This window comes from Odocoileus virginianus, chromosome 7 (assembly GCF_023699985.2).
Source record: "Odocoileus virginianus isolate 20LAN1187 ecotype Illinois chromosome 7, Ovbor_1.2, whole genome shotgun sequence".
In the NCBI taxonomy this organism is placed as follows: domain Eukaryota; kingdom Metazoa; phylum Chordata; class Mammalia; order Artiodactyla; family Cervidae; genus Odocoileus; species Odocoileus virginianus.
In genome coordinates this window covers 79844671-79857517 of record NC_069680.1, presented here as the reverse complement: position 1 = coordinate 79857517, position 12847 = coordinate 79844671, and the positions used below count along the sequence as shown (strand labels likewise).

The window sequence follows — 12847 nt, the reverse complement described above, 5'->3', positions numbered from 1 at the left end:
CTGCCCAGCAAATAGGTTCATCAGTGCCACTTTTTTAGATTCCATATATATGCGTTAGTATATGATATTTGTTTTTCTCTTTCTGACTTACTTCACTCTGTGTGACAGACTCTAGGTTCATCTGCCTCTCTAGAACAGACTCAAATTCATTTTTTATGGCTGAATAATATTCCATTGTATATGTGTACCACATCTTCTTTATCCATTCATCTGTTGCTAGACATTGGGTTACTTCCATGTCCTGGCTATTGTAAATAGTGCTGCAGTGAACACTGGGATATATGTGTCTTTTAGAATTGTGGTTTTCTCAGGTTGTATGTCCAGTAGTGGGATTGCTGGGTCATATGTTGTTTTATTCCTAGTTTTTTAAGGAATCTCCGTAGTGGCTGCATCAATTTACATTCGCACTAACTGTGCAAGAAGGTTCCCTTTTCTCCACATTCTCTCCAACATTTGTTGTAGATTTTTGATAATGGCCATTCTGACTGTTGTGAGGTAATACCTCATTGTAGGTTTGGTTGCATTTTTCTAATAGTAAATGGTGTTGAGCATTTTTTCATGTGCTTATTAGCCTTATATGTCTTCTTTGGAGAAATGTCTGTTCACATCTTCTGCTCACTTTTTGATTGGGTTGTTTTTTCTGATATGAGCTGCGTGAGCTGTTTGTGTATTTTAGAGGTTAGTCCTTTGTCAGTTGCTTTATTTGCAGTTATTTTCTCCCATTCTGGGTTGTCTTTTCATCTTGTTTATGGTTTCCTTTGCTGTGCAGAAAAGCTTTTCAGTTTAATTAGGTCCAATTTGTTTATCTTTGTTCTTATTTTACTCTAGAAGGTGGGTTATAGAGGATCTTGCTGTGATATGTGTCAAAGAGTGTTCTATCTGTGTTTTCCTCTAAGAGTTTTATAGTTTCTGGTCTTAACATTTAAGTCCTTAATCCATTTTGAGCTTATTTTTGTGTGTTGTTAGGAAGTGTTCTAATTTCATTCTTTTACACCTAGTTGTCCAGTTTTCCCAGCACCACTTATTAAAGAGACTGTCTTTTCTCCATTGTACATTCTTTCCTCCCCTGTCGACGACAAGGTCCCTCTAGGCTCGTGGGCTCATCTCTGGCTTTCTGAGAGAAGCAAGCCACCGAAGGAACCGTAGCTGATTCTGTGAGCCATTCAGTTTCACTGTCCTGACTGTGTGCGCTTAGACGTGCATGGCTTAATACTTGAAACAAGCATGCTACTGGCAGAATCAACCGAGTATCTTATGTCTTTTTCAGTTAGTGTTTTTGTTTTATTTGGATAAAACCCAGAAATAAAATTGCTGGGTCATATAGTAGTTCTATGTTTAATTTTTTGAGGAGTCGCCATTCTATTTTCTATAGAGGTTGTGCAAACTTTACATTACTGCCAACAGTGCGCGAAGGTCCCCTTTTCTGTATCTCTTCATCAACACATGTTATTTCTTGTCTTTTTGATAAAAACCATTCTGATAGGTGAGCTCTGATATTGCATTGTGATTTTGATTTGCAGTTCCCTGATGATTAGTGATGTTGACTGTCTTTTCATGAACCTGTTGGCCATCTGTATATCTTCCTTGGAAAAATGTCTGTTCTAGTCTCCTGCTTATTTTTTCCTTTCTGGCCATGCCATGCTGCAAATGGAATCTTAGTTCCCTGAGGAGGGATCAAACTATACCCCCTGCAGTGGAAGTGTAGAGTCTTAACCACTGGACTGCCAGGGAAGTCCTGTATTCTGCCCATTTTTTTTGAATTGGTTTGTTTGTATTTTTTTTGTTAGTTGCTGAATTGTATGAATTCTTTATTTTGGATATCCATATCAGATACATGATTTGCAAATATTTTCTCCAATTCAGTATATTGCCTTTTCATTTTATTGCTTGTTTCTTTTGCTCTGTAGATGCTTTTTAGTTTGATGTAGTCCCACTTGTTTGTTTTTGTTTTTGGTGCCTTTCAGACTCTTCTTAAGGAAATCACTTAAATGAATGAATGATTAAATGATTTATTGAGGGTGGAAGGAACCTTCTCTTGGCTGGTCAAGACTTTGTTCTAGATAAGATGCAGAATAGTTTTCATTTGAAGAAAAACTAGGAGTGTCTTTCTTTTGTTGTGATAGAAATTGGCAGCACTAGAAGATTGAAAATTGGTTCTTGAAGAGGTTGATTCTACAAGTTTTTCTGCTAGGCCTTCTAGTATGTAGTCAAATTGCATTATAAAATTCCAGCACATTGTAGATTGGGAATGCCATCATGGGTATGAATTGCTTCATACAGTTACAATTATGCATGCATGCTTGGTCATGTCCAACTCTTTGCGACCCCATGGACTGTAGCCTGCCAGGCTCCTTTGTCCGTGGGATTGTCCAGGCAAGAATACTGGAATGGGTTGCCATCTCTATCTCCAGGGATCTCCCCGATCTAGGGATTGAAGCTGTGTCTCCTGCATCCCCTGCACCGCAGGAGAATTCTTTACATTGAGCCACGAGGGAAGCCCAACATGGATACAAACATCAGTTCTTATCATGCAGTTGGTGAAATCACCACCTTCCCCAACCGTTAGCTTCCTGAGAGCACTAATTTATGCCTATTTTTCACTACTGAATTCCAGCTGAGAACAGTATCTTGCACAAAGTAAGTCAGTAAATGTTTTTCAAGAGGGTGAATCTTTGTCTTCTGTGGTAGATAGGCAACTAGAAAGAACAGCAAGTTTCCCAGGATAGGGACATGAATCAAAATGGCAGTAAATACAATAAGGTGTATCTGGCTGTCCCATTTGTGTGCGATATTGACTCGCTGGAGTTCTCTGGATGTAGAGACCATGTCGTGTTCGTGGATGAGGAAGGAAAAAAGAATAGGCCTTTTCACACTTAGTTATTTCTAGTAGTGTTACTGACCATAGAGCTGATCCCTTGATCCTTCATTTTAATGGAATGTCCAGGCTCTATACAAAGTGCCAGTCCCTGACACTGAGCTGTTTTGGTTGTAATGTAGGTGCCTGACTTTCAGCTTCTGGTTGGGGAGGCATCCGTTTCAAACACATCCTTGTCTATGAACACCCTGACAGCTGTATGAAACGGCTGCTGCTGACTAACCGACTAGCAACCAGGCTTCCCCCACCGTGACGTTCCTCTTGGAGAAAGCCCTGGGTAACTGAAATGAGTGACCCTGCCTTTTGCTTCCTGAGCCCTAATTCCTACTGTTAGGTTTTAAGCTCTCCAGTAAAGAGTGAACCCACAACATTCTAAGCATCTACCTTGATCCCAATGAAGGCAGAACCCTGGTTCTCTCAGTTATTTCCCTCCAACCCCCAGCTACCTCACTGTGTGGCCTGAGCATGCCTGCACCCTTCAGGACCGGTGGATAGTAGGACCTTTTTGTTTTTTCAAAAGTTCCCTGATAGTAATTGCTGAGGTGAGTCTTGCAATTGTGATAAGAGCCGCTAGGGCCAGTCAGGCCATGGCATTGGCCCCGTCCTGGCTCAGCACTGAGGGTAGGGCCCAGATGAATGCCTCATGCATTTCCTAGCCCATTGCTGCTGTCAGGCTGAGACCTACAGGAACTGACATTTAAAACACCTGTAGGTAGCCTCGGCTATGTTGTCATTAATGGCCTCCTTTAATCTTGACAGCTTTTACAGAAGAAAATTGAGCAGAGTGATGAAGTAGCTTGCCCACATCCATCTGTTTCTTTGTTTAACTTTTAATTTTATATTGGAGCATAGCTGGTTAGCAGCGTTGTGATAGTTTCAGGCGCAGAGCAAAGTGACTCGGCCATCCGTATATGTGTCCATTCCCCCTCAAGCTCACCCCCACCCTGGCTGCACGCAGATGGGGCGGAGGTGCCTGTGCTACACAGCAGGCCCTTGCTGGGACAGCCTCACACGCGCTTTAATTGGTGAGAATAGGCTTGGGGTCTCGGGTGTCATATCCCGAGCCCATGAGTGGGATATTATTCCAGGGAAGAGAGTGGAGAGAAAAGGTGAGCTAGAAGAAACACCTTATAAACTTCATATGATGGAAAATTTTAAACCTATGCAGAATTGGAGAAAATAACTGGGAATTTAGAAATACTCTCTGCCTAATTATAGAGATAATGTGTGTTCATTGTTACAAAAATAAAATCTCTAGCTCAATAGAAAAACATAAAATAAAAACCACCTGTGATATCAGTGTGTGTGTTTATGCTCAGTTACTCAGTCATGTCCAGTTCTGCGACCCCATGGACTGTAAATTCACTACCAAGACATACTTGCCATTCACATATTTTAATTCATATTTCAGACTAGTTTTCTGTATTTGGGTTTTAAAAATTAGATTGGGATTATTATTTCTTCATACTATTTTATAATTTGCATTTTTTAATACCATGAGTATTAAATATTCTGAGACATGGTTTTAGTAACTTTGTACAGATTTATTCTATTTATTTATTTATTCTATCACCATTTGCTTAATTTAACCTTATTCTTAGGCATTAAGGTTGTTTTCAGTTTTTCTTTCTCTTTTTTGAAAAGCTAAACCTTAATTTGTTCTGATAAAACAGAACCCATAGTTAAGAATAAATTGCCTTTTAACTACTACTCCAAATTTCTATTTTTTCCCCAGAGATAACCACTTATACTAGTTGGTGTATGTCTTTCCAATCATTTGTTATTCTTTTATACATAAGTGTATATATATATATGTATACTGGAAAACTCAATACTATTTGTCTGTATGTATATTTTAAATTTAATGGTGTCATATTAATTTTGTTTTTCTACTGCACAGTATTTTTAGAGATGTTTCCATATTCGTAGATATTTATACACAGTGTTGTTGTGGTTTTACCTATTTTTTGGCTGCTTGTTACATGCAGGATCTTAGTTCCCCCACCAGGGATCAAACCCATATCCCCTGCAGTGAAAGCAGAGTCTTAACCACTGGACCACCAGGGAACTCCCCACACATGGTGTTTTTTAGCTGCCATATAACATGTAATAAAATGGACATATTATAGTTTATTTAGCCGTTTCCCTATTGATGAGTATTTAGGCTGTTTGTAACTTAAAAGTGTGTAAATCTTGGATTTTATTTCCAAATTTTTCTGCAAACAGTATCTTATATGCTTACGTGGGGTTGAGTTTACTCAGTGTTGGAAAATCAGGAGATTCCAGAGTGTTTATCAGATTGAGACAGAGTGAAACAAGGAAGAAAGATTTCAAACAGGGAGAACAGGAGGACACCAAGGTCCTCGGGGTTTAGTGAGGGTTCTGATCTGGCTCAGAGGGGCCAGGAGCTGTGGGCTGAAGCAGCTGTGGTCAGAAGTGAGATTGCAGCGAGAGGGCCCTTCTCAACAGAATCCTAGTTGTGCTGAAGCTGGGACATGGCAGGGGAGCAGACAGAATATTTGTTGAGGGCCATCATGTGCCAGAAGCTTGATGTGCGATCTGTACTATCATCTGGCCACTGATGAAGCAGGGTTGTAATAATACTTTCAAATGAGGAAACTGAAACTCAGAGTTTAAGGAACTTGACTCAGTTCACACCACATTTGAACTTTGTCTGACTTCAAGTTCTTTTTTTTATACCACGTGACTTTCTATGAAATTCCTATATCCTTTTATGTCTCTATCCTGTATCTAGTGCAGTGCCTTGCACTTAGTAAGTAGTCAAAAAGGATTTGGTGAAGATGGCGAGGAAAAGGCAAGTTTACTTTAGGGGGCAGCGATTCTGTAACTCATACATTGACATGACCTCTTGTTGCAGGACTACCTCCTAGCTGGGGCAGATATCATTGAAACAAATACTTTCAGCAGCACCGCTATTGCCCAAGCTGATTATGGCCTGGAACACTTGGTAAGGACTTCATTTTTCCTTGTATTTAAGATAGTCATGAGTATTTGCTGTATTGGTGGTTGCTAGTGAGAAAACCTGCCAAACCTGCAGGGTCAAGCTAATGTCTAGTTATCTATTGTTTGTGGTCAACAGAGGAAATGGTTGGAATCTCTTCTGATTGTAAACATGACTGCCCAGTCATTTTCCAGGTGCCTTCTTTTGTGGACTAGTGATAATCAAATAAAAATGATGCTTATTATGCAGTAATTGAATAAAAGCACAATGATTGGCCGTGTGTGCAGTTTTGTAAAGCCTTTTTAAGTTGAGTGACAGATCTGGTTTCCTTTTTTAAAAAAATCATGGCAAAATACATGTAACATAAAATTTACCATTTTAACCATGTTTAAGTGTGCAGTTCAGTGGCATTACATACATTCACATTGTTTGTTGTGCCACCGTTACCACCATCTATCCATGGAACGCTTCATCTTGTGTAACATAAACTCTGTACCCATTAAACAATAATTCCCAATTTTCCCTTCCCCCCAGCCCCTAGAAGCCACCATTCTGCTTTCTGTCTTTGTGAATTTAGCTCCCCTCGTTGCCTTATGTAAGCAGATTATCAGTATTTGTCCTTTTGTGACTGGCTTATTTCACTTAATGTCCTTTAAGGTTCACTCATGCTGTAGAAGGCATTGGAATATCCTTCCTTTTTCAAAGTTGAGTAGTATTCCATTGTATGGATATACCATATTTTGTTTATTCATTCATCCACTGTTGAATACTTAGGTTGGTTCTACCTTTTGGCTATTGTGGACAATGTTACTCTGAGCATGGTGTACAGACAATCTGTTCTGCATCTGTGCTTGCATTTCTTTCGAGTGTATACCCAGAAGTAGAGTTGCTGAGTTTAATAGTAATTCTGTTTAATTTTTTGCAAAACTACCACACTATTTTCTGCAGTACCTGCATCATTTTATATATCCACCAGCAGTGTACAGCAGTTTCCAGTTTTCCATCTTTGCCAGCACTTGTCCTGCTTCTGTTTTTTTTTAAATAATTTTATTTATTTGTTTTTGGCTGTGCTGGGTCTTCACTGCTGTGCAGGCTTCTCTCCAGTTGCAGCGAGGGGGAGGGCTGCTCTCTAGTTGGTGCTCAGGCTTCTCATTGCGGTGACTTCTATTGCAGACCACAAGAGAAGTGCGGGCTTCAGTAGTTGCAGCTCCTGGACTCTAGAGCACAGAATTAATAGTTGTGGCACATGGGCTTAGTTGCTCTGAGGCAGGTGGGATCTTCCTGGTTAGAGGATCAAACCTGTGTCTCCTGCACTGGCAGGCGGATTCTTTACCACTAAGCACCAGGGAAGTCCTGATTTTGTTTTTGTTTTGTCATAGTAGGCATCTTAGTGGGTGTGGGGTAAAGGATTTGGTTTCTTTTTAATCAACACCATGCTTCCATATTCAGATTTTGTAAACCTGATGAAAATAGGTGGTAGATGCTGAGATTCCTATTTCTGGGTGGAATTTTTCCCAGACCTGCCTCTGTGTTCAGGCATGTAGTCCTGAGTGCCTTGACACTGATTTCCCTCAGTGTTGGGGCTTTGTGAAATCACTTGCCTTTGGGGTTATCAAGGGAAAATCAAATTGCGTCATAATTACTTTTGTGTTATTTTGGGGCAGGATTGGCAAACTTTTTCTGTAAAAGGCCAGGCATTAAATATTTTAAGCTTTGTTGTCACATACAGTCTTTGTTGCAGCTGCTCAACACTGGCATTATAGTGCGAGAGCAGCAATAGATAGCACGTAAATGAATGGGCTTGACTATACTTCAGTAGAACTTGTGGACACTGCTTTGGACGTTTGTGTATGCTTGCCTTTTAGTCATAAGGAGAGGGTTCATGGCCCTTCTCCAGGTTCTCTAGAGGTTAATAATCTACGAAAAGTTCAGACCCAGTGTCTCCAACCGTTGTGTGGTGATGGAAGCCAGGGCCTGCGGGAGTTGCTGAGGAAACCACCTAGGCAGGTGGTGGCAGAGCTGGTTCTGGAACCCAGGTGTCCTGTCTCTGAAGCCCATGAGTCCCCATTACTGTGTTTTTGTTATTTTAATTTTCAGCCTGTTTCGTGACATCAGCTTATTCTGATGTGCCAGATGTCCAGAGATTGCCCTTTTTGCCAGCTAGCTCATGGTTTTGGGGAGGAAAGTAAAAGCAGTTCCCAAAGACTTGCCTTTCCTGTTGCCTTCATTGCTGGGGCAGCTGGTAGGCCTTATTGGCTAAGATTTTATTCAGACCTCAAATTAATTCACTCTGCATTTTCTTACTGAATAAAACTGAGTTTTAGAAGGTCATGAATTCCTTACTTATTTTATGGAAGTAAAGAAGGACAAAGTAACACTTGCCACTGATGTATTAGGCCTACCGGATGAACATGTGCTCTGCGGAAGTGGCCAGAAAAGCAGCCGAGGAGATAACTCTCCAGACAGGTAAGGAACCTTGTTCTCCTTTTTTTTTCCTTTTAAAAAAAACAAAGCTGCTTCCTTTGACATTCTTAGCTGTAATAATCTGTGCTTATTGCCGTTTTTCCTTCCGTGACAGCTGGCCTAGAGCAACGCTGCAGATGCCATCGTGTACTTGTTTGTAGGTTCCTTCTCTGCAGTTTCATAATCTGGCATTCAGCGTCTCTCTGAATGGACCCTGTGTCCATGGGTCTGTCTGTCTCGTGGTCTGTTTGCTCGATGTTATCTTGATTTTATTACCAGGACCATGGCTTCCCCATCTGTTTACAGCTAAGAAGATTTCTCTACCTTCAGAAGCACATCTTCAGGTTATTGAGGCACAACCGAGTGCTGTGGTCATAGTGGTGATCATTAAGATATTTGATCTTACTCCTTTCAAGTGACCCTCATCCTTGAGGTTTTCCTTAACCTGGGTAAAGAGAGATTCTCTTTCGCGTGTTTTCCACTTCACACCACTCATGTCTTTGAAGGCGCTGTTGTGTAGCACAGAAGAGGGTGACAGTAGCGTCAGGCTTGCTGGGGTTTGAAAAATGGCTCCCCAGAATAGCTCACCTCCTGGCTGGCTGCCGTGAGAACACTTGGGCACCAGCTGGAGGGGAGGCTTTGAGGGTGCGAAAGGAATAGAAGAAATACATCGAACCCCTTAAGATTTGGAAATGTGAAATTGTTGCCAACAGGAAAGATGTAAAGCAAAATTGTTAGGAAGTTAGACACAGCATACTAATGAAGACTGCAGCAATTTATAGGAACTCTGTTTCTGAGAGATAGTGTTAAATGTGGAAGGGCATAGACTATTGCCCCAGTAGAGTCACAGAGCAGAGGATATTCAGTCAGCCAAGCAGGGGAAGATAAGAACGTTTTTCTTACACCAACATTATTGTCCAGCTTAGGGGTGGGGGTGGGTAAAGAATATTGTAACCTGTTAAAAGCCAGGTTATTGATTGGTTGGTAAATGGAAAACATAACCATTTGGGTAAAATCACCACCGGTGATGAGCAGTGTTAGGATATGTAAATGAACACAACATGTCAGGCTCTTAGGAGCACCAGGACTCTAGCCTAGAGGAAAGATTATTCAGGAATGCTTAAAGAGTTATTAAAGTAAGATTTGATCTCCTTTGTACTTTAATTTCAGGCTTTGTAATTACCCACCGTGGTTTAATATTTTTCCCCTGCAAAGGCCCTGCAATACAGCAGTGGCGAGCATTTCAAGATCAATGCTACTGTGAGGAAATTTCGCAGAACCTATGTTGATGACCTTCAAGGTTTCTTAAGGGTAGGGAGAAAGAGAATTTGTCCAAGCATAGCTGTGGTGATGCTTCCATGGTAGCTCAGATGGTAAAGAATCTGCCTACAATGCAGGAGACCTGGGATCGATCCCTGGATTGGGAAGATCCCCTGGAGAAGGAAATGGCAACCCACTTCAGTATTCTTGCCTGGAGAATTCCACGGACAGAAGAACCTGGCAGGCTACAGTCCATGGGATTGCAAAGAGTTGGACGTGACTGAATGACTTTCACTTTCACATAGCTGTTGTGATAGAAAAGGATTCCTATCTGAAATTCTCTGAAGCCAGATATGAGAATTCAGTTTTTGCATTGGCTTGGAGGTCACATGTGCACTTCATGTTTCATAATTTCCCCAATGGGGTCCAGGATGGCCCTCGTAATCAGATATCTATTTGCAGGAAAATCTATGAATTGTCCACTAAGTGGAGTAAAAACTGTAAATAGCCTCTTCTGGTTCAGGTGAGGTCAAGTTTTGTTGTTGAATTAAGGGAAAAAGTGAAGCTTTTGTGCTTTTTTAATTTCAGAGTGATGGACAAAGAATTGTATTCCTGTGTTCTAGGGAAAATCTGATGGCCTATTGACTCACAACTAAAAGGGCAAGCTACTTAGGGATTTCACACTTGTTTTTCTTTTCCCAAAGGAATTAAGAGGTATGTGGCAGGAGCTCTGGGTCCAACTAACAAGACACTCTCTGTGTCCCCATCTGTGGAAAGACCAGATTACAGGAACATCAGTGAGTATCATATACAGTCATTGACCTCGGGCAAGTACCTTGGTGTTTCCGTAGTCTTTGCATCTGTAATATGGGGCCAGTGCCAGCTTCTGTTTCGGGGTTGTTGTGACTTAAGGGCCTAGCAGTCTCTGGGGTGTGGTAGACATTTAAATAAAAGTGAGCTGTTATTAGTCATTGGATTATTAGTATTTATCTTGTGTCTGCTTTCAAAGATCCATGTTGTTACGTTTGGGCTTCTTTATCAGCTGTGGAAACAAAACCAATCAAAATGAAACTTTAAACTGAGAAGTTGAGCAAATATAGATACTAGACCTTGGTCAGTTTGTAGAATAGCCCACTAGACCCCACTTTATTTGTCAGGGAGCAGTTATATACAGACTAACATTATACACCAGCATCTATAAGCATACATGCATTGAAATTTTATGAGGAGGCTAGAAATCTAGGTTAGTTTAAGCATTAGACTGCAAAAAAACAAAAAGAATTAAACGGTTCGAGCTGAATAGTAATGATACCATGTGTGGTAATGAATTCTGTATCGAAGACAAGTTCAGGCAAGCGCGATTTGTAGATATTGGTTCCAGATACCACACTTTTCCACTAGGAGTTGCTCATTCTGGGCTGACATGTGGCAGGAGCTTCTTTTGGTCTTAGTGTGGCAGTGGAGGGCTTTCCTTTCTCTTGCATTATGTAAGATGAAGTATGCTACTCTGTTGAATATATGTGCATCTTTCCTTTCCTGGGTGAGAGATAAAATGGAGAGTCAGATAACCTCTGAGATGGAAATAGATAAGACATTTTGAACAAAAATTTTACCTAGGAGTAATTGTACCCTTTTGTGTCCGAGACTGAAATTGCACACCAGGCGGGTTTCTTCTCTGATGGAGTTGGTGTCAGAGGACAGGAGCAAAATCGATAGAACCGCAGACTTTTACCCCAGAAGGTGTGAGAGAATGTGACTCGACCAGTCATGAATCCAGATCAGTGTGACACGTTTCTCTAATTATTCCTCACACTCTTCCCTGAATTGATTGATAAAAACCACCCCTGGAAAGATCTGTTCTAAAGATCTTAAAGTAAGAGCCAGGGCTCCAGAAATGATGTCCCTCCCCACCCAGTGGCTTGTTCTCTGCTCACACATGGGAAGTGAGCCTGTGCGCTGAGTGTTTAGGAGTGTCAGTGTTTAGTTTGCTGGTTTAACTTCCATCACTGCCATGGTTTCTTACAAAACGTGGTGTTGCCCTTAAATTATGCCTATAAACCAGCAATAGGTAGTTCACCTGGAGCCAGGCCTAAATTTGGTGTGTCCTGGGCTTTCACAGGATACTGATGACTGATGTCCTGGGTATGGTTTGTTTTCTGCAGCATTTGATGAACTTGTTGAAGCATACAAAGAGCAGGCCAAAGGGCTTCTGGATGGTGGAGTGGATATCTTACTCATTGAAACTATTTTTGATACTGCCAATGCCAAGGTGAGTTAAAGGACGAAAAGGGGGCTGAGCTGAGGTGTGGGCTAGGGTGCTTCCCCTCATGAAGTGAGGAAATATGACATATTTTATATATTGTCATACAATGTAATGAACATTATTCAAGTTAAATCAAATTCCTCAATTCTGTTTTATTCTTGAGTATTTTTAACTGAGTCCAGTAGAATGAAGGAAACTTTGAAAGGCTATCTTTCTTTTAAAAAGTACTTTTCAGTTATGAAACTGAATATTTTCATGTATAGCTACTGTATGTGCATGGATGCATAGGTCAAATATATATGCACGATTCTAAAATTCAAGATAAATGTATGGAGTAAAAAGTAAATATCCTCCCTGTCCCCATTCCCTGGGTATCTAGCCATCTTCCCCGGGGACAGCTGCTGTTACTGGTGTGGCTGCCCTGTGGAGATTCCATTCAGAGAAAAGTATGCGTGTGAGTGTGCAGATGTGCTTGTATTCCTTACATATGCACAAAGGTACATGGTGTGTGGAATAAAAAGTGGCTATCCTCATGCATACATTTTTGACAGTATCTCTAAGTATAAATTTCCACACGTGAAATTGCTGCGTTAGAGAGTCTGGGCACTGTTACTTTTGATCTCCAACGTCAAAGTACCCTCCAAGATTGTACTCATTTATCCTCCAGTCAGCGAGCAGTCCACAGGAATGCTGCTGCTTTCACCATACCCTCTCTATTGAACTTTTTGGTCTTTTCCACTCTAATAGGTGAAAAGTACTACCTTATTATAGTTTTTAGGTATGTGGTATCTGTCTGTGGGTTCTGATATGGAAGAGCTTTGGACATTGGAGGACCTTAGTTTCTGGTCTTGGAAATTAAGAAAACATGGACAGTACAGATTAACACAGCATTTGTGTCTTTACAACCCATTCTAACTCATATTCTTGTTTGCAGTGACAAACACTGTTGGGTCATGTACCTACCTTGTTTATGTGAGGCTGTGGGAGTAGAGGCTTCATATTTATCTCTTTTTAGTTTTGATTG

The 12847-nt window shown here is 40.9% G+C and overlaps 1 protein-coding gene across 4 annotated transcripts in view; it reads left to right on the top strand.

The window, feature by feature from the left end:
• Positions 1 to 12847, top strand: part of MTR (5-methyltetrahydrofolate-homocysteine methyltransferase) — a 121898-nt gene that overhangs the window by 16154 nt on the left and 92897 nt on the right. For all 4 annotated transcript variants that reach the window (XM_070471034.1, XM_070471033.1, XM_070471035.1 and 1 more), the window contains exons 3-6: positions 5754 to 5843; positions 8234 to 8303; positions 10265 to 10357; positions 11723 to 11829. In XM_070471034.1, coding sequence (XP_070327135.1) covers positions 5754 to 5843; positions 8234 to 8303; positions 10265 to 10357; positions 11723 to 11829 — 360 coding nt within the window. The remainder of the gene's footprint in view (positions 1 to 5753; positions 5844 to 8233; positions 8304 to 10264; positions 10358 to 11722; positions 11830 to 12847) is intronic.